General features: G+C 39.3%; 4 protein-coding genes across 5 annotated transcripts in view; 1 reads left to right on the top strand and 3 right to left on the bottom strand.

The window, feature by feature from the left end:
• The window catches only part of LOC105195162 (LIM/homeobox protein Lhx5), a 47,745-nt gene extending 29,961 nt beyond the window's left edge, over positions 1–17,784 (bottom strand). The window contains 2 exon segments of the mRNA XM_011160436.3: positions 1,696–1,885; positions 16,382–17,784. Coding sequence (XP_011158738.2) covers positions 1,696–1,885; positions 16,382–16,490 — 299 coding nt within the window. The 5' untranslated portion in view covers positions 16,491–17,784.
• A 1,252-nt stretch (positions 17,785–19,036) lies between these two features.
• On the bottom strand, positions 19,037–21,210 carry LOC105195157 (mitochondrial fission process protein 1). 2 transcript variants are annotated; one of them, XM_011160433.3, is made up of 4 exons: positions 21,082–21,210; positions 20,350–20,453; positions 20,006–20,133; positions 19,037–19,945 (listed from the first exon to the last, which is right to left on the bottom strand). In XM_011160433.3, the coding sequence occupies exons 1-4, from the start codon at positions 21,117–21,119 to the stop codon at positions 19,631–19,633; spliced, it is 585 nt and encodes a 194-aa protein (XP_011158735.2). In that variant the 5' UTR covers positions 21,120–21,210; the 3' UTR covers positions 19,037–19,630. The 2 variants fall into 2 exon arrangements, with proteins under 2 accessions (XP_011158735.2, XP_039305570.1); XM_039449636.1 differs by lacking the exon at positions 21,082–21,210 and adding an exon at positions 20,627–20,744 and having other exon boundaries at positions 20,350–20,532.
• A 51-nt stretch (positions 21,211–21,261) lies between these two features.
• LOC105195159 (N-acetylglucosaminyl-phosphatidylinositol de-N-acetylase) lies at positions 21,262–23,535 on the top strand. Its single transcript, XM_011160434.3, has 5 exons — positions 21,262–21,653; positions 21,778–21,859; positions 22,398–22,594; positions 22,669–22,799; positions 23,116–23,535. Exons 1-5 carry the CDS (start codon positions 21,338–21,340, stop codon positions 23,254–23,256), a joined length of 867 nt encoding a protein of 288 aa, XP_011158736.1. The 5' UTR covers positions 21,262–21,337; the 3' UTR covers positions 23,257–23,535.
• LOC105195155 (neuronal membrane glycoprotein M6-a) lies at positions 23,426–26,968 on the bottom strand. Its single transcript, XM_011160429.3, is given in 6 exon segments — positions 23,426–25,425; positions 25,710–25,767; positions 25,770–25,874; positions 25,987–26,169; positions 26,246–26,382; positions 26,658–26,968. Coding segments are annotated over 6 exon segments (930 nt in total). The 5' UTR covers positions 26,791–26,968; the 3' UTR covers positions 23,426–25,111.
• Between the last annotated feature and the right edge of the window lie 259 nt (positions 26,969–27,227).

Genomic DNA, 27,227 nt, shown 5'->3' with positions numbered 1-27,227 from the left:
TTTGACTTAAAGCAAGTCGCTGATAATCCCCATTTTGGAAATTTCCTTTCTCGTACTACGACGTGTCGCATGTAAGATCCACCGGGGACTCATCGTCGGGCATGTCTCGTGTTTTTCCAAGATAGGCAAAAACGAAAACACGCGTCGCATAGCAAGTTTACAAGTTTTCGTTGCTCGCTTATTCATGACAGCGTATATCTGCGTGCATCGCCATGCAAAAACAAATAGTCGATTTTTTTTTAACTCGGCGTTACTAAAGTGGAGTTTATTAAAATCCGGCTAAGAGCTCGAATCAAATATATGAAATAAACTTTTAAAAATAGTTGAAATTAAATTTAATTCTCGGACCCAAATTGTAAAATTGACATAATTCTCTCGAAAGTTATTTTAAAACTTCTTTTATTACAATAACAGCAATTGTAAAAATAATGCTATGTTTATCACTTAACCGCACCTTTGTTTTCTAGGCCATCACTACACAATAGGTCGTTCGTATCCGTCGTTAATTTTCGTCATTTTTACCAGTATATATGATAAATAATATCGAATGACTTTTTTTATATATACTTTAACATCTCTAGAAATTTAAGTATTATTGATCAATGGAGCTCAATTTGTGTATGATCGAGTGTTTAAAAAAATTGTATATAAATGTTGTAATTATTTACAGTTGTGCGACAAGATATTTCAAAGAAAAGAAATGCGCAGAACAATTGTCCGGAGGTGTGTGTATGTGTATGTGTGTGCGTTAAGTGTTAGAGTACCTAGGATTTGTCATACTCCGGCTTAGTAACGCCGGGTTAAGATCAGACCGAGCGAGACGGCGCCCGCGTTGTTCGACGAGAAAGCGCCAAGGCCTACACTCCGCGAGAGATCCCTTTTTCTCGAATCGCGCCGAACCGTCGCTTAATCACGCAAAAACACCGACGGCTGATCTTTCCCGCGTGATTCATCGTCAATAGATCGTAAACAAGAAGGCGGCTAGAAGATCGGGGAAGGTGCTGGCGAACGGCGAGGAACTCACCGCTCGGTAACGCGAACTTTCGCGGTAGTTTGAGAGAAACGAAAAGGAAAAGGCGCGGGGCACTTTGAAATTTTTATCATTGTACCAATGCAATTGTAAATATATTAGGTACGCTATACGCATTAATTATTGAGCTACGCATACATCGACACTTTATTACGGTGTGTTTCTGATCCTAGTAACTAGCACACAGGGAGACTAGTCACACGTAGTCGATCTATATTCGGTCTATATTGACGCATCTATATTCATTGATGCATATGTATACATACAGATTATTATGAACGAGAGCTCTAATTATATGTTCGATATTTAATAATAGTGCTCGATAATAATAATTTCCTATGCCGGTTAATTAACTTCTAATAATCATTCATTTAGATCATCTTAAAGAGCGTTGGCGCTTTGCAAGAGCAAGTTCCTTAAATGGAATATTGAGATGATTCTATTAAGCATCAATTAATTTTTCCTCCGCAGTATTAACAATTTTCATTTATCTGACTAATGAACGGTGATATTTATTAGAAAATTTGATCAACGTGTTTCACTCGGTAATATCAATTATCGTGAAACTTTACTCTTTCTAAGATAACTGGCTCTCGGTATTATAGCGACGAGTCAGAAGGATAGGATTGGAAGCGCGCGCATACACGTACACAGATAACACGTACCTGAAGAAGTCGTTCCTGCAGAAGAGCTTCGCCTCCCTGGAGAAGCACTTGTCCTGCAACGCGGCTCTGCAGTCGAAACAGCGCACGCACTCGACGTGCCATGCACGGTCCAAAACGTTCAGCAGGTACTGATCCATTATCGGTTTCTCGCATCCTGCACATGACAGGAGCATCGCCAGACCGCGTCTCCCTGTTGAAATTAAAAGAGAACACATTACGCACCTCCGTCTCCATTGGAACCCCGAGGATCTTACGACATGACGTTCAGTCCCGCGGTACAAGTTCGTTCAATATGTATCTCGCTCTTTTAAACTATCTGCTCTTTTTCTCTTTCCCTCCCCCGCCCTCCTCGTCTTTCCAAGATGAAACGCGCGAATCTTTTTGCGCTTCGTCAAACGACTCGATCTGATACATCCAATTCGAGAATTTTCAATTGAAATTTGATGAAATATTAACGGCACGGTTATTAATGCACGCGTAGTGGACACAAACGTTACGTCATTGGTTCCGGGCAAAGCTTAAATTAATATTGGTTCTGCACGCAATGGTGAACATTTCGCTGTAAATATGCGCTACGCATTCCGCGTAACATAACGCCGGCTTTACGCGATTTAATGTAATCGCGGATGCATCGCGAGGTTCAAATCACGGTGAGCGCGTTTCAGTACGTACCCGAGAATATATTCTCTTTCTTTTACGTTTCTAGTACATCCGATGCAACATTCCGCTCTTTAGTAGTGCCGAAAGAATGAAATATCGTTGGCGCTCACGCAACGTTAAATCCGTCTTTCGCGACACGCGTTATTTTATTTATAAATACTAATTTCCGGCTGGTTTCAAAACTCCCGTCGAATAATTATCACAATGGGAACTCGATCGGAATTACGCACGAAATTATCCGCAATGAGTCGAATTAAAATCACATGCAGATACGCAAAGTAAGCGCACGTGGCGATGATTTGTTGTAAAAAAAAAAAATGAGAGAGAAATGGCTTATTAATCGCGCTGAGAGCATTGATCGAAATGTTCGGAAGCCTTTCGAGCGTGGCGTTTTATTTAGAAAGAAGATTAAGCGCTTTCATTGTAAGAGCGCGCGTGCATAACGAGGCGTGCATTGTGCTAGGCTTTTTTGTATATTCGACGGTTAAATCGCCGTACGATCTGGTTGACACAGTCCAGACCGGTGTAAAAATACAACAATGCGACATAATCGCCGTACTAATCACGTAAAGCAGCAACTAATCCGATCCGCGGAAAAAATTCCCGTTTTTACGGGCTGATAAGATTGATGACGAAAGTTGCGTGTTTCTTTTAAGTGTTTCACAGATTCTCTAATTAATTCGGAGCGAACGATTCTTTGAAGGAATCTTGGCAACATATCGCGCATTTTCTTCGCAAATTGCATCAATCTTAGATGGGCAGATATATATCATTTTCATTTCTTTTTGACGCGTTACCGAGAATTGAATACAATTGTGTTTTTTTGTAACTCGTAATTAAAATTTAACTTGAAATATGTAATTTTTAAACAAAGGCAAATAGAGAGAGTTAGCAACTGCAGATGTATGATAATCCTCGAAAGTTTTGCAAACAACGAAATATTTAAATCGTTTCTTAACCTATGATAATACAAACATTGCTACATGTAAATTATGAACCATACATTGTTGAATATAGATAATCGCAATTACCACATCATAATAACAACATTTGGCATTGCGATGATATCTGCATTAGCCAATGCGTACGTGAGCCAAATTTAAGTTTTTCTAAAAACACACAATTTTATTTTACTTATATTATTCTTATATATCGACTATAATATATGATTTACATATAATACTAAACTTATTATTTTACACACATATAATATTCTTTGTGTATTATTTCATATGAATATTTGTCAAGAAATGAAAATAAAATATATCTTAATTTCCCTGAGATACACTTAATATATCTCATTTAAAGATTTTATTAATATCGTAAAATCAATTTTTAGCTTAGCTACAAATACATCGTTAATGATTGAAAATTAAACGTTGACGATTAATGAGCTATAAATAATAAATTGTAGCTAATCAATAAAAAATTGGATAAACACGAGAATTGATTTCGTTAAACAAGTCTTTAAATTCATCAATGGAGCGCACATTTTCAGCCGCAACCCTGTGTATACATCATTCATTGTTATATAACAGTAACGATTAAACATATCAAAAATTTCCGAGCGCTAACTGAGGTTTCAATTACTACCGGGCATCGTTCAGTAATTTAAGCACGGCCATTTGAACAATGTAAAATATCGCGGTTAAAATGTTTACGTTACGATCGTCGAATGGTCAGTTGAAATTTTACCGTTCTGGAGTGCGCTGCGATTGCCTAGCTAACGACGTTCCCTCTAATTCGTAAGAAAGAGGATGCAGGTGAGGTGAGGGGAATTTCGAGCATCGCGACGGGATACCGCGACCATAAATTTCGCGGCGCTTAAACAAAAAGCCGCGGATTATTGCATCGATGAATTTAACGATCGTGCTTCGGCATTTATAGTTGCGCAATTTTTCATCTGACTAATTTCGCGGCCGCTTTTTCACGCGCCTTTTGCGACCAGGCCCCACAGCGAATAATTATAATTCGTCGTTAATTAACATTCGCGAACGAGACTGCTCTTTCACCCTGTGCACTCTCCTATCTTTCCTTCCCTCTCTCTCTCTCTCTCTCTCTCTCTCTCTTTCTCTATACATTTTTTCCTCTCTTTTTCTTTCACTCTGCCATTATCCCTTTTCCTTTTCTTCCCTCCGTTCGCCCTCTCGCCGTTTTTATCGCCATCATTGAGACCCACGGAATTCACCCTTCTCTTCCTTTTTTTCCGTAGTTTCCGCCAATGGGCGGAGTCCCTCTGCCTGGCTGGCAGGGTTGTCAACCTAGCAACCCTCCTCCCACCCTTAAGATCTGACCTTGCGCATCTCATCCCTCTCGCGGAAGGGCGAGAAAGGCGAGGGTGGTATAGAACGGCATCGACGTAGCCCGTGAACGTTCGCAAGTTAACTTCGAGATCGTAAACTATTCCGTGTAATCGACTCGCATGCGCCCCGCCGCCAATGCCTGAAGCTAGCTACCTCTTGACTTGATACAACAAAAACGAATCACCTGGTGGATGTGGCGCAAATCTTAACATTAACGAAAAGCATTTAAAATCACTTATGTATTCAACTATTGATATGATGAATAATTTCACTATTATTGTAATATCTTCTAATTTCTTTCTCTCAAGTTATTCCATTTTATATATATTTGAAAATGATAATTATTAATCTCAGCAAAGACCACACTAAAAATATCTACAAAAAAAAAATAAAATTATTAATATTCACTGAACTTGTTTATCAAGTATCTTGGATGCACGATATTCTATAATATTTCTTATGAAATAATTCACCGAATTTATTTTATGCGTCGATATAGATTTAAAAAGTTTAAAAATTTCTATTATTAAAGGACATTAGAGAAAATCAAAACAGAGGATTTATCAATCACACATGATATGTGTCGCTGCATAAAATTCTAATATAGCAATTAAGATTAAAATACGTTTCCAGATTAATGACATATATTTAACGTAAAGCTGACGTTAGTTTTTTAAATTGTTGCGGCGATTATAGTCATTTAAAGGTATTTTTACAAAAAGAAATTATTGCCGTACGCTCAAGCAGTAAATTGTTATCTAATCACGAAATCAATAACATAAATTAAGGTAACGCGTTTAGGAAACTAATCTCGCGTATAAATACCACGTAGAATTCCGATATTATCGCGTAACGACTTAAATGCTTGAATAACGGTTTTAACGAATATGAGACACACACACAGGGTGTTCACGTGTCACACATCAGTGCCGATTAAAGTAAACTACTCAAACGATACCCAGACAGCACGCATAATTCAAAATTGGAACATAAGACGATTTAAAGACATCTTGGAGATGTCTTTTAGCTTGATATGGTTTAAAGACATCTTTAAGTCGGTATTTAAAAATGTCTAATGCCTCGATTTTGGTGCTGTCTGGATACTGTGTCTTCGACAGAAGCATTAGAAATACTTAAAATAATCCTTAATAATTTTTCTCTTTGACACGTAAATGAAGCCTTAATTTTATGTCTATAATATCTACATATATATATATATACAAGTTTACAGCGTAAAAAAATAATAATCGCAAGATATTTTTAGCTCTTATTCTTACGTTAGTTTGATTGCGAAAAAAAAGGTTTGTAAAATTATTCTCAGTTTTATCAAAATATTTATTCATCCACTAAGTATCGAAATGTCTGTCACTTATGCGATCGCCGATTCCAGTTAGACAACTAACTTCTCGTGTGATTGCCTTTAGTCGGAAAAAATGAGAGACAGGAAACCGTAAGAGAGACCTAGTTAGTTGAATCGCATAAACCAGATTAGGATTAGCGGGACGTGAGACGAAAACCCTGTTAATCCAGCGACATCGGATTACTTAATCCGATTTTTTCTGGCTGGACGTCACTGCTCGCGTCATGCCGGATCTTATTTTGTTCCGTCGGAGGAGACTTTATCGAGATGTCTTTAACATAAATGCCGGAGCAATGACGTAATGGTAAAAAAAATGCCAGAAAATCTTTAATTTAATATTAATGACTAATGCTTCATCACAAGAACATTTAAAAAAATGCTAATCAAAGTTTCTTCTTCATTTGAATGTAAAATATATGAATAAATGAGGCTCAATACGATTATAAATAGCATGATAATATAAGAAGCATCGCGAAATAGGAAGAAGTATCAATGAAAATTTGTATTATTCATGAAGAAATTCTCGATTCTATTTATATCTACATCTCTAATTCTATGTGTTATTCTATTAATTGTATTTATATTTTTAATTCTTACACGCACTTAAAGACAAAGGCCCACACGCTAAACTCACTTTATCAATAAATGCGTATATTTATTTCTGAGAGATGCCATACTATATGTAACGTAAACTGCTAAAGATGCACTTATCGATAAAAATGAGTTGAAAATATAGACCATTATCTCAAGATGAGCTCTTACATAAATGGAAATCAATTTTTCAATGTAATTTTTGACTGATTTAGAGCCGAAACTGACGCTGAAGCAGCGAGAAATCGTTTATGTTTATTCTTATGTACTATATATATATATATATATATATATATGTATGTATGTATGTATGTATGTATGTATGTATGTATGTATGTATGTATGTATAATAAAAACCGTATGTATGTACGTATATACATGTGTATATAAGAGCAACCCCATTTCGACATGCGCGTTCTCATCCCCAGACTCGCAGTTGTCGACGACGCGGAGGGGATGAAGCAGGAGAACGAATTTCAGCGAATTACCTTAATCAGTCTAAGATCGCCTACGTCAGGTGCACCCAGTTTCGGCAAACCACCATCGCGGCGAAAATTACTATTTTCCGAGAGTCGCGCCGGCGGCGAATCGATTCGCCAACTTCGGTGAATCTGAATCGGAGGGACTGGTGGAAAGAGAAAAAGAAGAGAGAAAAATGGAACACTCTCTCAAGAAAATCTTAAGAAGATAGGGCTTCAAAAGTTATCTCGTTAATTGTGTTTAATTAAGGCTAATTTCAGAGATCACATGAATTTTTTGTGACCTACGATAAGAGACATATTTCTCAATGACTTTGCCACAACTGTAAACTGGGTAATCAGTATTTTCCGTTTTCTTTTTAATGAAATGGACGATGAATTAACTCAACAAAAAGAATTGGTTTTATCCAGAGTTTGCGTAACACTGATATAGAAAACAAAATATTTTGAAAAGAATTCTGGAAATATAGAACCGTGTAATAATTTTTGTGTGATCTCCGCGCGCGATAATATAATTCATCAACTCAAATTTATATTTAAACTTACTGATCGATTGGTGCAACTTTTAGCACTTTTAGCACTTCATCTATTTATGTTTCTCATAAATTCTTTTAAGATATATAAAAAGAATAAAGATGATAATGAAAAGAATATTGATTTTCCAAACTATAGACTTTTGTTAATTGCAGAAAAAAGAAAATTGAATATTTTGCGTAATGTACGATAATATTCAATGTTTCTTATTTTAACGCTGCTTATATTACACTATTGTATTCTGAATAGTATTATTATTTATTATGAGTAACGTGTAATTGTGCTGAAAATTTCTCTTAAGAAAAATAATTAATCAAACGTACGTTTTCCATAGTAGGCGCGTGTTTCCGGTTTCGTGTAACAGCTTTGAACTAATTACGCCCGATCATACTCACTTTTACTACTAGATTATTATCCGAGTAATCCGAGCGTTTATTTAAAAGTATGAATAAAACTTTTGCGTGTCACATACAAAATTACACTCGCTCGCTTTCGCACATGTGACAGACTTCACCAAGGCAGGATTTAAATACATTAACATACCTTAAAAAGTTTCCAGCCCTCCCCTGTACCTTGCGAACAACTTCGACGCAAGTCTATCGCGGCGTAAGCGTGTAAAGACACTTCCCCACGTCATTTCGACCCGCGCAATTGCGACGTAGCGAGCGGGAAAAAAAAGTGCGTCGCTCCTTCGATCGCAGCATAGATTTGCATGCATAACGTCGCGCGAATGTATTCTCTATTGAGCGGTTCATTGACTCGTGATCTATTCGTGCGTGCAGCTTCTCACGCGTGACGTTTCTTTCGCAGAGAGGGAGAGAGAGAGAGAGAGAGAGAGAGAGAGAAAGGGAGATGCACGCCCTTCGTTGCGAGATTGATCGAAATGGCACGGCGCTCCCGCGAATGCGGCAACGCGCGAAAATGAGCGGAAAAATCGTTCGCAAAAGTTTCGCATACAGCAACAGGTACTTTGCAGCAACGCGCCTTACCGAGAACTCTCGCGAAGAAACCGGCGGCGACTCGCACAAAAAGTGGTCTTAACTAATAGAGCACTGCGGTTCTAGAAAATACGGTCGAATTTGTTGATGTTGAATCAAGAAAAAAAATACTTTTCAACTTGTAAATTTCAACATTACCACTCAAGTTATATGTATACGCAAGTTTCGAGTTATATTAATTTAAATGTAAATGGAACATACAAATGAAATATGAGGATTAAACTAATAAATTCCAATTATATAAGAAGTAAAATGTCGCTCTTAATTATCGTTCCTCTTTTTTTCTTTCGAGAAAAAAATCTTGGAGACTCGAATCGATTGTCAATCCAAATGTTACGCGTTCCAAAGATATACTTCGGCATCAACAAGGTTGATCCTGTTTCGCGCGTCGCGCGTATCCTGCACGGTTCTCTGGTGCATTAGGCATGACATTGGTCCGACGTTGCGCTATAAGGGATACGTTACTTCGGAATCCATTCTATTTTACGCGAGATGTGCACTACTCGTACAAAAAAGTTGCATGACACGCCTGCGTAAAATAAGTATCGGGAATACGGGAACGATAAGATGAAATGGGGAGTAAAGAATGATCACACTCACGTTTTGCACGCCTTACGATCGTTTTAGAATGCTCAACGCGAACGTTCTCTCATATAGAATTTATAAAATAATATTGATATTTCTCTCGAATTTGTATAAAATATTCGTAACAAGAAAGTATACATATTAGCTATCGATTTTCAAACTATCATATCGGGAATTCTCTCGGTTCACATTTGACGTTCTAAGACAGATGTTTTTGCAACTTCTAACTCATCAACAACCACTATCTATTCTCCACGATGGAAAACGGAAACATTAAGAACATTCCGTCGACCACGTCGTGATTGCGTGTCTGCGTATCGCGATTGCAACCGTATGAGATTTTCATATATCAGAGAGCAGCAGCATTCCCACACGGTATTCTATCGGTAACTATGCGTCGACACTTACTCTTTGACTTTCAAATCTAGGTCCAATTAATCTGCCAACAGGGCAGCGCGCGCGTTATACGTGAAAGCGATGTCGCGCGCGACGTGGGCCATTCGCGGGGCCCGAGGGTACAGTGACTAGTAGATAAACGACGTTCGCATGCTTCTTACCTATGTTACAAGCCTGGGTGACGGGCAGGGGTGCGCAGCAACGCCCGCCAAGGGCCGTGACTCTTATCCGGGGGGTACCAACCCCCGGGGCCCCCTCCCCGCCCCCGGCGCCCCCGTAGCCCTCCACCTCCCCAGCCGCGACCGCGGCCACCCCTGCCCCCACTCCCTCGCCGGGCCCGGGACCACCACCAGGCCCACCTTCGACGGGCCCGTATCGGCCGAACGGTCCCGAGGGCCCCAGTGCACCCACTTTTACTGCGTTGTTATCCCAACGGCCGTTAAATCGCACTTCTCACACTTTCCCCCCCAATGCCAGTAATGCCAGCGTTTACTCTTAACTTGCTTCCTCTCGTCACTCACTGCAAAATTTCCGCCGCGCTTGTTCCGCGCGCGCTGTCCTTGCACTCCTCGCAGCGCGGCACTCTCCGTAACTCGTCTGTTGGTACTCGTCCTGTTGTACACAAAGACAGGGTTGTCAACCTCGGACGGCGCGCGCGTTCTCTCAGCTGTCGTTCTGAGAGCGCCCTGTCGTCCTCATTGCGACCCGAGCCCCGCTTGCTCACCCGTTTGATCTCTTTAACGTCTCTTCCGGAGCAATCTAGAATACCAACGTTCGTTCACTCACAATCTCGCCCGAGGTACATGCATCTTACACGCGGTCATGACGCCGCTCGTTCCAAATATCGCGTCTCAAGCGTACGATGACGCGATGACCGATCTCGGTCCAACGGACCCTTTTCTTTTTACGGATTGCCTCTTTGTTCGGAATAATTCAGCATACAGAAAGGACTCTCGGAACTTGGTCCATGTGCATCGAACAATCTCTCTTTCGAATCTCGCACAACCTCGCGGTAGATCCTCCCGTTTCGTCGACCGTGCCGGCGAATCGACCCCCGAAGATGAGAGAATAGCGGCGGCGGCGACGGCGGCGGCGTCGTGCTTTCGTCGCGTTTGTTTCCTGCGCTCCCAGGGTGATCCCAGGGTGTTCGTCGTGGCGACTTCTGGATCGGTGCGCGAGCCGCTGACCAATGACGCTTTCTTTCTTTTTCTTTTTCGCTCGGCCTGTCTATCTCTCGAGGGGGGACCAGAGATGCCGGCGCACGGCGCGCGATACGTCACGTCACGGCAGCGGCGGAGCGAACACGACGATGACGCGAGCACGCTCGCCTCGAGTTCGCCAGCCAACTGGCTGCACCTGCGGTGTCTGCGAGCGTCCCCCTCTTCGTCTCACCCGAAGTTCCACCAGACTCGCGCAACCGACGTGGAGCTGCAGCTACGCCCATTGGCCACGACCACCGTGGCAAACGTGGTACGGTGGTGTTGGATTGGCCAGCAACGGGAGACACGGGCGTAGCCAAGCCGGAGCGCCGCCAGACATGGCCGTGGAATGGCTGCGGAGCAGCGTTCGCTTGCGAGAGGCGCTTCCGTCGTTGCTACTGCTGCTTCTGCCGCCGTCGCTGCCGCTGGCTGGCTGCTGTTGTTACTGGAAATAGGCTGGTGGTGCTGCCGCCGCCGCCGACGCCACCGCCGACGCCGCCGCCACCGCCGTCGCCGCCACCGCCGTAGCCGCTTGCTTCTCTTCGTCTGACACGCTATCGATCCTGCGGCGTCGCGGGAGACGAGAGGGTAGACCGCCTCGCGAAATGCCACAGGTTTCAGGGAATCTTTACCTTTCGCGCCCGCGAAGTGTGTTCCTCCTCCACCATCACCACCACCTCCTCCTCCTCCTCCTTCTCCTCTTCCCAACCCGCTCTTCGCCTGCCGCGCCACGCCGCACTTCCACCTTGCCATTCTATCTGCTCCTCTGCATCTCTACGTACCTGTCTCTCTTTCTCTCTCTCTCTCTCTCTCTCTCTCTCTCTCTCTCTCTCTCTCTCTCTCTCTCTCTCTCTCTCTCTCTAGATACCGTTCATTGTCTTCTTCCTCTATCGCCCTTTCGCATATGAACATCTACGGCTAATTCCTTTCTCTTCCTCTTTTATCTTCTATCATCACAGATGATTCTCTTTTCCTCTGTTTTCTGTAGCTACCCTATCTATATCACCTTTTAATTTATCTTTCTCTCCCCGTCGCAATGTCGTTATTTCCCTTCGAAATGGGGCGAGCACATGAGATCTCTTCGTTTGCTTGTCGTTGTTGATGACTCGACGTGATATTGTTATCAACGATATTCTCATCTTTCTGTCTTTTGCATCAACCCTCTTAATTTCTTTTCGCCTCTTTTCACTTTCTTCCACGTTACTCCTGCATGCGATCCGCCTTTATTTCTTCCTTTTATCAGCTCATCATCCTTTCTTCCTCTCTTCCCATCCCTCCCTCCTCGCTTCTTTATTCTCCTCTGCCTGTCGATCGTACCTGTTCTTTCGTATACCGCCTTACTCCTGCTTCCTTCATCGTCATCCACAAGCTTTCTTTTCTTTTTTTTGCCCTGCCTTCTGTGCCTCTACCCCGTCATCATTTCTTCTTCTTTTCTCTTTGTCTTCTTTCATCGGTCTGTATCTCTTCCTCAGTTTCTCTTCTTTCTATACATCGTTTTGCGTATCTCCTAGTCGTCGTTCTCTCTTCTGTGCATCCTCCATCTTGTTCTATCTTCTTTCTCTCACAATCGAAAAGAGGGTAGAACAAGATAGAACCTTCTCTCTGTCCTTTCTTAGCCTCCTTTATCCTCCTCTGTATTTCCATTCTCTATTTTCATATTATTTCGATATCTCTCTGTCCTGTTCTATCTTTCCTCATCTTCTTTTACTGCACACGCGCTAGTACGTTCGTGAAATACAGCGTGTTATCGCAGGGTACGAGTACCTAACTGACACGCGCTCCTTTCTATCGATTAAAGGACTCCACGTGCCATTAACCGAGTGGCCGAATGCTGCTGCTACTGCTGCTGCGACAGTCTCGCTTCGCGGACCGAGTCATTGATTGAAGTGTGATGAGTGAACGTGTTTGTCTTATCTCGGAAAATATTTAACGATGAAATATTCAAATTCTATATTTAAGTAGATTAAAACTTTAATCTTAGTTTCTTAGATTTAATCGTTTATCAAAAGGAGAGAGAGAATTTTCACGCGTTAATATATTTATTTGTTTATAGTCTCATTAATTTTGCAAAGAAACTTAGCTTGAAAAAAAATTAAGAAAAAGTTCAGAAAAACTTAAAACAACTTCAGGACATCGCGAGACACCCGTTACAGAACATCGCGAAGGATATTTCACACGAATCGGAGATAAAACCTGCGCACATCGTCGTCGCCTCGCTCGCGCCCACGTTTCTTCCTCCTAATCAGGATCAACGACGGCGGTCCTTAATGGGCTCTCTATCGTACGACCGTAATTCGCCGTAATTAGCCGTAAAAAGAAGCGGCCTCTATAAATTATATTGTTGCGCTCAGTTAGGCTTATTATGAGGGTCGAGGGCGACGGGCTACTGAAAAGCTAATGCGAGATTATTACGGACTCCCGTGAAAAATCGCCCGTTGGTTAGAGGTGTCAATTTGTAACGCGGCGGGAATCAAAACATCGTCACGTTGTCATTTTTTTGTTGGACCGGAAGTTGGCTGGTAACGCCGATCAGAGGCTCGAAGATGTACGAAGACATTCACCCCTCTCCCTACTTTCTTCCCCCCTAGATGCAAGCTGACAGAATTCAGGATTTAACATACGTCTTCTTAATGTCAGTCGATTCAACTTCGCGGTAACAGCGGGTGGTTGCGCTCAGAGAGATTGTATCGTAATTAAAAAACGCCTCACCGAAGGCGGCAATGGATTTAACTACTTCCTGATTCTCGGGAGACTTATAGTAGAGCAGGTTGCGGTCTCTCTCTCTCTCTCTCTCTTTCTCTCTCAAAAAAAACCACATTAAAAAATATTACATTATGCGACACTACCGCAAGTTTGCAGCAACATATGTCACGTTACCGCTGCGAATATTTTCGCCGCAGTATTGCTGATTGCGTTACGCAATTTCTCCGAAGCCGCACACTTGAATATCGCTGTTCGATTATCACAATCTCGCAACGAAAACGTTTCCGCAACATTTTCTGTTCTTACGATTTTTCCATGCCGCAATAAGGGATGAAGTTTTTACGCAATTCGTGCGTCGATCCAAATAAACGGTTATTATAGTGGCCAAACGATAATTAGTGTAATCTAATAGAGAAAAAGACGGGAAAGGAGAGGAACAATCAGTGAAAGAAAGAAAAGAAAAAACGGCGGAGGCGCGTTTTCGACCGTTCATGGCCGTGCTCTAAGACGCGGGGCCGTAACCGACTATTTATTGCGGAGATTATCACGGGCTTCTGTCCATTCGAGATGATATTTACGGCCCCACCGTGTTCGCGGGCGTACGAACGAACGAACGACTTCATTGCAATTGCGCAGCCGGAGGGTATTTATGGTAAGGGCTGCGTTATTAGCGCGGCTAAAACTTTACTGGCCGGAGCTGCTGCAGGCCGGCTCATTTACGGCCGCGCGGCGCCCGTAATCGCATAGTTAGAATTATATGATTACGAGCCGGCACGGTGTGCGTTATCGTCGATAGCCATTGAAATTCTTCAGGCGCCCGGCCCCGCGTAATTCCGCGCGAGCGCGAGGAAGGGAAGGGTACAAAAGAAAGATAGAGAGAGAGAGAGAGAGAGGGGAAGAGTAGGGAGGGCAGAGGCGAAGTTAATTATTAATTGTCGAACGCGCGACGTGTCGTTAGGCAAGTGCAAGTAGCACGACCATATGCGCCTAAGAATCGCGCTATTAACGTCATGAGGCGCGAGATGCTTTGCAGCTGAAGGCGGAAATCGTTTGTAGAAAGAAAAGTTCCTTTAAGTGTCGACGAAACAAATAAAATGTGCATGTATATGATCGAAGAGGTGATAGAAATAATTACGTGTGTGACATGGTTGCAAAGCAATATTGTTTTTTTACTAACTTTAAAATTATATGAAATTAGAATTGAAATAATTTTAAAAGTACACAAAATTACATTTTAAAATAAATTCTTTTTAAAGAACAACTTCTTAAAATAAATTTAGAAATTTAAGTATAATACAATTGAAATATGTGTTTTTGTTAATGTAACAAAAATAAACGTTTCAAAAATATTAATTTAACAATTTTTTTTAAAGAATATAAATTTTTTAAATAAATTTTAAGATCAATTTGCAATATAATTTAACTGCATTCGTGTGGCTGATATGACAAAAACAATAAATATTTTAAAAATTATTGCACACAAAATTTATTATAAAAATTTCATGACAGTTAACGAATTTTTAAGCCGCTTAATCACAAGCTATAATTCTAACATTTTGTTTTTTTACGAGAAATGATTGATACTCATTCTTTTATAAAAATAAAAATATATAAAAGCATTTAAATAAATTCTATAATAAAAATTTTATGCCAAACAAGTACAAGAAGTTAACTTTTTTCAGGAAACAAAAAACTTCTCAGTTTCAAACTGTTTATTATATTAATTAATATTTTAAGGGCCTAAAAACAAGTAAAAAACCTTTGTATTTATTTGATTCTTGTAGAAAAAATTTTATTATTTATTTATATTTATATTTTCCGTTTTTCTGTTTGATTTTTCAGTTAGCAAAATTGTTCACGATGTGACGTTACTAATAGAGAATGATTTGGTGTCATTCAGATAAAAAATATTAACGAGTGAGTTTGATTTTTATAAAAAAAACCTTTGAATTATTTCTATCATTTTTTCGATCATCAAATTTTAATGGTAAATTTCGCCACAAGACATAGAAAACATTTTCACATCAAAGCATTTAACACACTAAGAAAAATGTTTTGTTGTACAACAAATAATTTGCTTAAAATATATATTATATAATTTATAATTGGTTAAAATATATATCATATAATTTATATTTGGTTAAAATATATCGAACAAAACTATTTATTTAATATAAACAAAATTTTGTTGTATAAAATAAAATATTTAGTCGTAGTTAAAAAATGCCTGAATTAAATTGTCGTTACTAATGGCACTAAATTTTTTTTCCAATTGCACGTAATCATATTCTTAAAGTTCTTTCTTAAGAAAGACACTAATGAACTCACGCAATTAAAACTCACGAGTAAAATAATTTCAAACTACATAAAATTAAATTTTAAAATAAATTCAATATTTTCTTTAAAAAGAATTACTTCTTAAAATAAATTTAAGATTTTAATTTAAGCACATTTGGTTGATGTAACAAAAATAATAAATATTTCAAGAGTGTTAAATTAACAATTATTTTAAAGAATATAATTTTTTAAAATAAATTTCAGATTAATTTAATAATGTAATTTAATTGTTTTCGCGCTTTTGATATGACAAAGACAATATTTCATAATTATTACATGCAGAATTATAAAAGATTCGTGACAGTTAATTGATTTTTAACCTGCTTAATCGCGAGCTAATTCTAATACTTTATCAGCGAATAAATCAATATTCGCTTAAGATTAATTTCCTTACGATCAATCGCGCGTGAAATTCATATCAATCGCTCGTGTCACTTTTACTCAAAGATTACTTTCCTAAAGCATAGATATCACGGAGATAAACGGAGCGCGTTTAATATCAGTAACGAATAACGAATAAAATAAGTTAGAAATCACTCACCATTCGCGAGAGCTTCGTCGTCGTCCGGTGTCTCCTCAAGATACTCCTCCATCTCCTCCTCATCTCTCGTCCTTCCGTTGTCGCTCCTCCTCCTTTCTCGCCCTCCCATTGTCGCTCCTCCATGGCGATTACAGAACACTAGCACTGACACTCGCGAAAACGCGATCAGAACGGCATTCTCGAGGCGTTGATAGAGAATACGGTATACACAACATTCACAGCGCGGGGGAGGAACGCGCGGGAAAAACACGGACGTGCTATTCGAGACACTCGCGACATCTCTCAAATCAGCTAGCGAATCTCGTGCGAATCACGGTTTCCAAAGTTCGAAACTCGCGCGGCCAACTTCACTCTATTGCACGGCCAACTATACCCTCGCCTCACCGCGTTTCTTGCCTTTTGGAGCGATAGACGTTATATATGCTCGAATGTTTCGGGGTGAGTGAGATCGGGGCGATTGACATCACGATGAGAAACGCGACAAATGCGACCGCGACGAGCGAGCGTCCGGGGGACACGGTGCTCGCGAGCGTAACCTCTATCCTCTATCCGTCAGCCCTCTGTTGTCAATCGACCCTCGGCACGGCCGAGATCACTCATTGAATCGATGCCGCGATACACGCCGATACACTCACTCCATTATTTGCACTAGATCGAGACGCGGAGCTACTGATCCGAGGCGCCGCGACATTGCTCGATCTCGGAGCAAATCCGTTCCATACCGGCGACGTTTCGTCCGACAGAAAAATTCCAGAGTGACATCGGCAACTTCACTCTGCTTCACATTGTCGTGCGACACGATGCGGATCGATTCGACATCTAATTGCGACTAATTCGAAAGCGCACGATCGATATTCAATATCGTTACGTACCTTTTAACGCGCAAATCCGGCGAGATAAGAGTATTATTGACAAATCTCGAAGCCCCGTATCGCTTCTCGTTATTCTTCGTCATTCCGATTCGCGTACCATTCCACGCTTTCGAGAGATAATAAAAGAGAAAAGAGTTGCGACCAAGCCCCGGCTTGGAACAACGTTCGAGGCGCGCGCGATGTATATCCGGGAGCAGAGGCGTTAAAAAAGCAATTAAACATCGCGATGAGACGATAATGCGCGACTCTCTCCATCCCATTCCGCTCGAGTGTCCCCCGTTCTCCTCGTCCTTCCAATTCTCGTCCCGAGTTGGCAAATTGCGATGGGCGATACCTGCTTCGAGAACAATTCCGACGGCGGTCGATCGTCGAACCGACGGTCTCTAATCGTGACGAATGCAATGGAGAAAACGATCATGTTTCGCGGTCCGCTGTCCGAAAGCAAACGATGGGATACGCACGGAGCGACACACACTGCCACCTGTCCGCTCGAAGGCGCGCGCTCGAGTGATAGCGCGGTAACCTTGAGTAGGTTGCGCACTACGCACGACGCGCCGCGCGGATAAAAACAAACACCCGCCGTCGTGCGTACGTATTTCAGCCTTGAATTCGAAGAAGTAACACCTCAAAAAACATGTACAATATTTAATATGCTGTTTAGGCGCAGATGCTCGAGCGATCGGATGGCTATGTGTATCGTCTCGCAGGCAACAAGTTGATGTTGCTTATCGTCATCTTTTAACATCAAAATTATTTTAACATTTTTGACGATTTTTGACAAGATTTACGAAATTTATTGAAAAATTTATCGTCAATAAATAATACATAAATTTCAAATTTTCTTTTAATTGCGAATTAATTTAATATGTATAAGTAAAAAAAAAAAAACAGCGTCAATTCTTCTATCGGCAAATAAAAAGAAGAGTTTAGAAGAATTCTAGAACGAGAATTATGTGAATATGTTCGAATCTATTTTATAGATTCGAAAGAAATTTTGAAAAATAATTTCAAAATATTACTAAGATATCGTGGATACAACAAAATAGAGAATAAAATCTTTTGAATTCCCATAGAATTGATTCCGTCGATTTCGCGCGTTAAAAATTCATGAAAAGGATACGTGTGAATATCTAGCGTCACTTATTCTTTGTGGAAAATTCATTCGTTATCTACGATCGAAGATTGCACTCTAGAGGAAAACACTTAGTCGGTGCCATTGATGTCTTAATGCGGAACTCGTTCGAATCGCTGTTAAAAAATATACATTGATTATAATCGCGTTTATCGTGAGCACAGACCTCAGATTTAACCGCGATAGTGAGGAAAATTGTGTGGTAGACAGGGTAGACGGGCAGATAATGATCTCGTAATCGGCAATGCTTGTGTATAATTATGACGCCGCCACATGATGCGGTATCATTTTTTGCGCGATACATTTTCATGAAATGGGTGTTACCCTACATCGCGCCGTTATTATTAAGCCGCTGCCGCCGTGGAAGCCGCATAGAACCTTTCGCCGTGCATAACTTACGAAACCATTTCTTCACCTCGCGGAATCGTCTAAATTCCTCCAATATCACGACGATAAACTCTTTCACAGACATAGTTATTTCTCTTGCAAATTTATCTTCATGTGAAAAACGCGCAGAAGATTAGCCTGTATTTTTTGTTAAATATAATAAAATGAAAAAATATATTATTGAAAATACTTAATTGGAAATGTAACGATGCATTAAAGCGAGGGCGATTATGCACGGTCAAGCGACGATTACGAGAAATAATGTTGGGAATGTTAAATCAGTAATTTTATTCAACAGCTTAACAATCGCGGCATGAAAGCCAGCTAAAAATCTTAATGCACATACAGCTGTACAATATAATGTAGCTGTATAATATGTACATTATAACAAAAATATTTAACATTTTTGCAATAAAATATTCTAAGTGCATTATGTTGTACTATCTTGGAATATATCTGGCAGTACTGTATTGTTTCTAAACTAAGAGAGGTCGCATAAATATGTTTCTTTGGGACAATTTGGTTTTTTACCAAGTTTAGCTTGTTTTAAATTTAATATCTTAAGTATTTTTCACAGAGTTTATTTCATATTTTAGAATCCTTATCTCGTATGTATGTCCTTATCTTGTATTACAAAAAAGTAAAAAAACTTTCGGGCGTCAATTTGATTATCAACATACATTAAATAGTCCTTAGTTAAAAGACACATCAAAATACGGTTATATTCTTCTATCAGTATTAGTTATAAGGTCTTTCAATTATTTTGTGTAAAAAATAGAATAAATTCTTCAATATATTATAGTGTGCTTAAGTACGACCTCTCTCAGGTATGCACTATAATCGATTAACTATGTATCATTATTCATGTTTTATACCACATAGAGGTCCTTTTGGATGGTACCCTGTCCATTTTCTATAAGTAACATCCATTGCTCCCTCCACGGCATGATCTATAGGATGTATTATGAAAGGAATGGATGCTAAACCGATAAGCGTGGGGATCCAAGGCTTTTTCCAGGCCACTCTTGTACTTTTTCTCTGCGCGAATTGAACCGCCGCGCAAATCCTATTTATGGTAAAACCAGGAATTATCACCGACGCGAATGCCTGCCATAACATCGTGTCTGACGTGGACAATAAGACGTTCTTGGTTTTCTGTGGGCTAACGTCCGACTGTAACAATCAAAATTATTAAACAGCCAATTATTTCTGTTTTGTTAAATTAAAAATTACCTGGTAGACCTTTACACCCTTGTGCACCGTGTCCGCGAGAACGTATCCGCTCGACAATGCATAACTGAACCATACAATGGACTTTGGTACGAGACTTCTGAATGCTTCTCCAACCTCGTTCGCATAACCTAAAAAAGAATTGCATCTCGTTATAAAAGAATCCTCTTACATATGAAATTCTTTTCAAAATATCATCTGACTTTGTTAATTGCTATTTTATTAATTGCTTTAAAAATAAAATATATTTTTGTGATGCATAACTTTGGTATCGTTCGGAATCGTAAAATAAGAAAAGTATGACAGAAAATTTCAATAACAACACTCGACGATTCTCTTGCCATTACCTAAATATCTTACATAAGTGTCCCGATACAGATCCACTTCTCCCTGGTTGTTCATCATCCAAGAATTTTTGATTTTCCGACTATCTCTCGGACGATGACATAACCTGCACAGCAGACGACACTTCGCGACGTCTAGTATCGAAGAAACTTTTAGCGCAGATGTCAGCGCAGAATATAAAAGATCTATAAAATCTTCTTCTTACTCTTATCTAAGCATTTAGGAACTCTTAAAAGTAACGTTATTTACACGTTGAGGGAAAAATTGGAGTAGAAATACCATTCCAAAAACAGATCGCTAACAACGCTAAACAGCCTGGGAGATTTCGAGAGGTCGATAAGCTCGTGCTTGCAGTTCGATGCATCTATCGATTCATTGATTTTATATCGATATATTGATTTTTCGAGAAACTTAATTATTATTTTTATATTAATTCTACTTTAATTATAATTTTAATTTTTGCCCAACATTTGAATTAATTGTCCTATCTCCTCTTTTTAATTAACCTCTACTTTTGTCAGGCATGACGTCAACTGCAGATAATAATTGCGATTGCGTAATTTTTTAAAAATATTCGATATCCTATAACAATAAACCATAAAATTTAAATATAAAATTACTAATTAACATTTTTAATTAACGAGATTGACAAAATAATGTGCACGTATATGATTATCTTGGTCGTCTCGGAGTTAATATATTAAATTGTTTCTTGCGTTTTCCATTCATCTCACCCTATTTCCATGGTTTCCCTTTCTCCCTCGCTAAGCATCTCCCTCGGTTTCTTCTCGTGTCGCTTGCAAAATGCCGAAAACGGCGACTGCTCAGACCGTACGTCCAGTTAACGCAACCTAACCTCAAACTTGATCGCTCCACGAGTGACGGGAACGTCGCGTTCTTGCTCGCGAGCGATAACTTGAGCGTTATCGGCGATATGGCGGTAGTTCCTCGATAGCTCGCGTCGACAAAGCACACGGAGACTTCCGCGAGATGATAGCCGATCTGGAGTACGCGCGGCTGTATCTCAGTCTGCAGTTCAACGAGGCAGTCTGCTGGTGGTGTTACTACATCCGCGAGATCTCGTGGCAACTGCTGATTGCCCTGCTGGCTTATCTCTGCGTTTGTATTTTCCTCTATGCGGTCCTCAAACGAGTGAACCACGCCGCCTGGCACCTGCCAGGACCGCCCGGCAAGCTCCTCCTGGTCACTGCTCATCCGGATGACGAGGTGATGTTCTTCGGGCCGCTGGTTTACTGGATGGCTCGCTCCAAGGCCAGCGAGATCTACCTGCTGTGCTTATCCATGGGTACATGTCAATAACAGGCCCTTGTCATCCAGGATCGTCGTAGTGACAATCCAGAGTAATCGACAGGAATAAACCAGGCTAGACATTATGCTGTGTCTATTGATGTTTACCAGTGTGCTTGCAGGTGGGGACAGAAAGAGGATAGAAGAGCTATGGGCGTGTACAAAGGTGCTGGGAGTTCCAGAGGCTAATGTTACAATCATTATGTAAGTGTGTCTTACATTACTTGTAAACACTCACACGTGTGTGTTGAATTGTTTAAATATTTTTCTTTTAAAGACTATCATACAAGAAAAGGATTTTCTCTTATAATTTATCTTCAAAATTATGGTGATCGTGATACATGAACTTCAAAGAATTTTACTGTCAATAAAATTTAGTAAAATTTTACTAAAATTTAATTAAGCTATTTTATAATATACTTTAGTTAAATTTTACTAAAATCTAACTAAATTTTATAATATAATTTAGTTAGATTTTACTAAAATATGGACAACATAAATTTCGAAAAATTATTCTAAAATCCATGTTATTCCATGATTTTGAAGATAAATTACACAAAGAAAATTTTCTTTGTGTAAAATCACTTTATTCTAATGGCATATTTAACACGAGTATACTCGTCTAATTTTTACAAGGAAAAATTGGACAATTTTATTCACATGTTAAATATGAGATAAAGATATGATAATATAGAGGTAACTATTTTCTACATATAATATAGTTGAGTGAATGAATTTGTAGGAGCGGCGAGTTGCCAGACGATCAGAGCGTGCAATGGCCAACAGAAACGGTTGCGGAGATCATCTTGCAGTACATAGAAATGTATAAGATTAATGCCGTCGTGACGTTCGATAAATACGGAGTGAGCCGGCACAAGAATCATATCTCCTTATATTTCGCGATCGCCGCATTGTGTATAGAGAAAAAAGTACCTTCTTGTCAGTATCGTTCTCACTTAATTGGCAATACAAATATAGCAGGCTTGTGTAATGTAAGTCTAATCGCGTTCCAGATTGCAAGCTGTATGTGTTAGAGTCCGTTAATATAATCAGGAAGTACATTCAACTCTTAGATTTACCCGTCAGCCTACTCTCGGCCTCGTACTGGTATCTGGTGACGTACGAGCAGAAGCGAACGATCAAAGTAAATCGGAATATTCTCTACCTCGTTATAATTAACTCTCCAGAGCTAACAATAGGTCTACTGGACCTCTCGTTCATTATAAATCTTAAATTCTTATTATTACAATAAATTTAATATTTAATGTTTTTATATACTAAACTATGTCATTTTAGTTCTTTGAAATTAGTTTTTTAAATCATCTTTTAGCCAACACAAATTAAATAAGCCTCATGGATCCAGCGTCAATAACTGTATTATAGATTTTGACGTCAGCTCCAGAGGGTTAATCTTTTAACGTAAATTTCTTTCTTGATACGTATTAATTTTTCTTTTACAGAGTGCCATGACCGCGCATAAGTCCCAGTATGTCTGGTTTCGAAAATTGTATATGATCTTTTCGCGATACACGTTCATCAACACTCTTCAGGAAGTTAGCGCCCTCGACCTGGAGCTGGACCTCCAGTTCGACGAAGACTGAATCTTGATTATGACGAACAAAAAATTGTACAAAATATGTAATTAATGATCAATGTATATACTTTGTCTACTGTGTTAATATAAATTACATAAAATGAAAACTGCGTACTAAAGCTACTCTAGCTAACTATTATGAAAACTTTATGAAATATATATGCAGATACTTTATATAAGAGGGAAATATTTTTTTATTCATTAATGTAATAGAATATACATCGTAATTACTTTCGAACGAGAACGCGGCACGGCGCAATAAATCAGATTTCTCTCCTTAAAAACAGAAAATATACACTGCGTGCCGTTTTATCCTTCTCTATTGTATACAACCTTTTAAAGCTGCATATAAAATTCAAATTGTCATTTGATATGTATATAATTTTACTCATCTAAGGTGTGTATAATAAACTAGAATTACTATTGGTAAAAAAGATCGTATTTCTAATTTAAGTTGCGGGACCCGCAAGGTTTTTCACCCGGTAATCGCACATATGAAAATCAATGGTCATTGTCAAATCATTTGAGCAAGTGATAATATGTGGTGAGTCAAAGCTCGTGATTGTACGCATATTTTTTTTGTGCCACAATGTATTATATAAATTGTAGATTTTTGTTTAGAGTAAAAATTCATTTTTTTTCTACTTTGGCACAAGTAACGTGCATAGAAGAATGTACAACTTCCGTTCCCTTTTCTAGTACTTGATAGGAGAATTTTACTATTCGGAAAAATATATTGCTCTTTTCACAACAAGTCGATACTATACATATACGCAAGTAATAGAGCATCTACGAATATACAGATATTATTCTTTCATAAGCACAATATTACGTTTGCAATATTCAATTTCCACGGAAAGCTGCTTAATGTGAAAAATGAGCTTTTCTCTTATAATTGCACATGAATATTTCTTAGTAAGCATATCGGGAAAATATTCAACTAAAAATTCAATTAACAATCATATTTTAACAATTGTGATATATAAATATGCGATCGTTGTTCGTTTGATTTCTTTATATATCCTAGTTAATAGTTATCTCTTTTCTATTCTATAATTATTTTCCCAGCGTGCTTTAAACGTCCATAATGTAACGAAAATATATGCTTGATAGCCTAGCATGTAAACTATATGTATATATATACGTATATAAAAGAAATCTCTTTTGTAAAAAATCTATCTCAGTTGAAGATATTGTACATGGTACATAGTCCGAGAATTAGAGCCCTAATACCGAAAGATTAGATCGGCAAATAATCTAAAGAGTCGTGAACACTCGCATATAATTATGGCGCGCAATACAGTATGCGCGTGTGCGTACATTGAAAAGTGAAATAAAACAATACTTCCGAGTAAAGAAAAATCTTTGTGCGTTGGAATCTCGCGCATTTTGAATATGCACGTTGACTACATTTCAAATAAAAATACTTATGAGTACGAGTTTATGGAATGATATTGTCGTAAATGCATAACTTACGTCTTGTAGACAAAAATTTCGCGAATGATCTCGATTTGGATCGAGCAATTCACATTGAAGATGAAAATCTCACGACAAAATTCTTATGTGCTTCAATAAACACTTTTTTTTATATAAAACGAAGTAGAAATGCTTACATACGATTACAGTCGTAGATAAAAATGGACGGCATAGAGTTGGTTCCCGCAAGATCCTCGAATCAGTAGACTACCGTAACGGCGCTAGACACACCGCGATGAGCAGAATACCGAATTTAGGTACATAGAGAAGAGGAAGTGATATCCGGAAGAGATATCCAATCGGGTGTAAGGACGATCCACGTGGACAGGTGTGGACGATAGGCTTCCTTACAGGGGATTCATAGTGAAGATCTCGCGGGCCGTGTCCTAGAACCTGTCTTTACCGCGATGAGAGCCAAGAGTACCCATTCCCGGCTGAGGAGAATCTGGATCGGTCGCGTCCTGCAGATACTGTAGCTCTTGCAACTCTTGGAACTTTTCGTGATCTCGTATATGTGCGTAGTTAGCGGATAAGCACATTAGATAGTGTATCAAGCTTAGAATCACGAGTACGCTCCCCGCGGTCGCCAAAATGAACATCACCTCGGCCTTTTCCACGAAATCCTTACAAAAGAGCTTGACTTCCTGGGGTCCGCATACTTTCATATCCTCTATTCGTGTGTTGTTTGGAAACATGAAGCCTGAAACGACACGAATTCGCTTGCTCTTTATCAATTCTAAGTTTTACACAATAACAAATATTTAATAAAAATATATTCAATGCAATATGAATAAAAATATATCGTAAATACATATATAATATTAATACAAATACAGTATAACAAATTAAAACAGACTAGCCATTTTATGATTTTTAAATACAAAGAAAAAATATACAAATTTAAATATAATAATCTATTTCAATTCCAATATGTTTATATCGACCAGCATGTGTCATTATCAATCAGCACATGTAAAATCTTACCAAATTGAGTAAAATCAATGCAGTCGTCAAGAGATTGGACTCAAGAGATTGGACACGTGGATTGCTGCACAAATTCCAAAATATGGTGAATATTAGTGTGGTAATAACCAGGAATGCAAATATCAAAAGCCAAGCTATTTGCAGGATGTAGATGATAGTCATAAACTGGAAATAAAAAGGATGTACATATGAATATAATTTAAATAATTTGAGGGTGGCATAGATATTTTGCCACTAAATAGGAAATATTAAAAAATTTTACATTTTAAATACTTACAACAGCACAGGAGATACGTCCACCCACTCGGGATCTCCATGCACGGTAAACTTTGTGCCTTGTAGCACCAGTTGCAAGACAACCGACACACAAAATCATAAATCCTAAAGCTGCCATACAAGCACCAATTGATGCAAACACCAGCTGCACTGTTCCCAACCATCCAAGACGCAAATGAAACACCTACATTGATCATGTCACATGAGATTTACAAAATCTTCAAATTTGAGAAAAAGTATCAAGCTGCCATGTGATTTACCTGATCCATCATGAGAGAACACAGCAGTGCACCTCTATACATAGTTCCACAGAAGATTCCAACTCCCACGCAGCACATAATGGTTGCAATGAGAGTTGCATACGGCACTCTGGCCATACAATCGTTGCACATGTTCCCTAAACAACAGAATTCCCTTAATTTGTCATTTTGTCATAAGGTATTGTATCCATTTATATATTTTAAAAATAATCACATTATAATTAAAATCTAGATGATACAGTCACGATGTTATATTGTATCACAGTAAATTGTACATATAGATAACTATTGAGATTAATTATAACAGAATTCATCATAATGAGAAGTAAAGCTTGATTTTATTGCATCTACATTTGTTACAAGACTGTGTACCATTTATCATGACATTCCAATGGCATTCTCAGACACTTACTGCAGCTTCGTTCTTTCAAATTTAAACCGTGTAGACTACGCTCGGAAAACCTGTCTAAACTAGCGTTGCTTCCTAAATTTCCGCGTAGCGGCAGACTCTCCCTAGCCTGGCGAAGCTCGCGTAATCTCGTCATAATTACGGGAGCAACACCAAACGATCCGATAGTAACAATAAATGAAGAGCGCGTGGCGAAAGCTGGGCGTTCGGCCAATGACTAAACCATAGCCACCAGCGATCCAGCGATGACTAATCACTTATCTACAGCTCAGCGAGATAACGTGCGACATGCGTCTAAGTATACTCGCTAACGATTCGCGAGTCGTTCATTCATAAACTCGCTAGTGCAAACGTGCCGCTAAGACGCCTTCGACGGAGATAATTAGCGCGTGGCGTTTACTGTTGTCGACTCCTTCGCTTGCATGCGAGCGTCATCCGTCTCTTAATGAAGCTCAACAAGCCGCCTTCGAACTCGTTTGCTGGATCAATTATAATAATTTACAATATTTACATCGTATCGGAATTAGCTCAGTGTTCGTCAATTGGTTTATTTATTTACCGTCAAACGCGCCA

The sequence above is a fragment of the Solenopsis invicta genome, chromosome 5 (assembly GCF_016802725.1).
Source record: "Solenopsis invicta isolate M01_SB chromosome 5, UNIL_Sinv_3.0, whole genome shotgun sequence".
NCBI classification, from domain to species: Eukaryota; Metazoa; Arthropoda; class Insecta; order Hymenoptera; family Formicidae; genus Solenopsis; species Solenopsis invicta.
The sequence above is the reverse complement of the archived record's forward strand: the minus strand, read 5'-3'. Positions and strand labels throughout refer to the sequence as shown.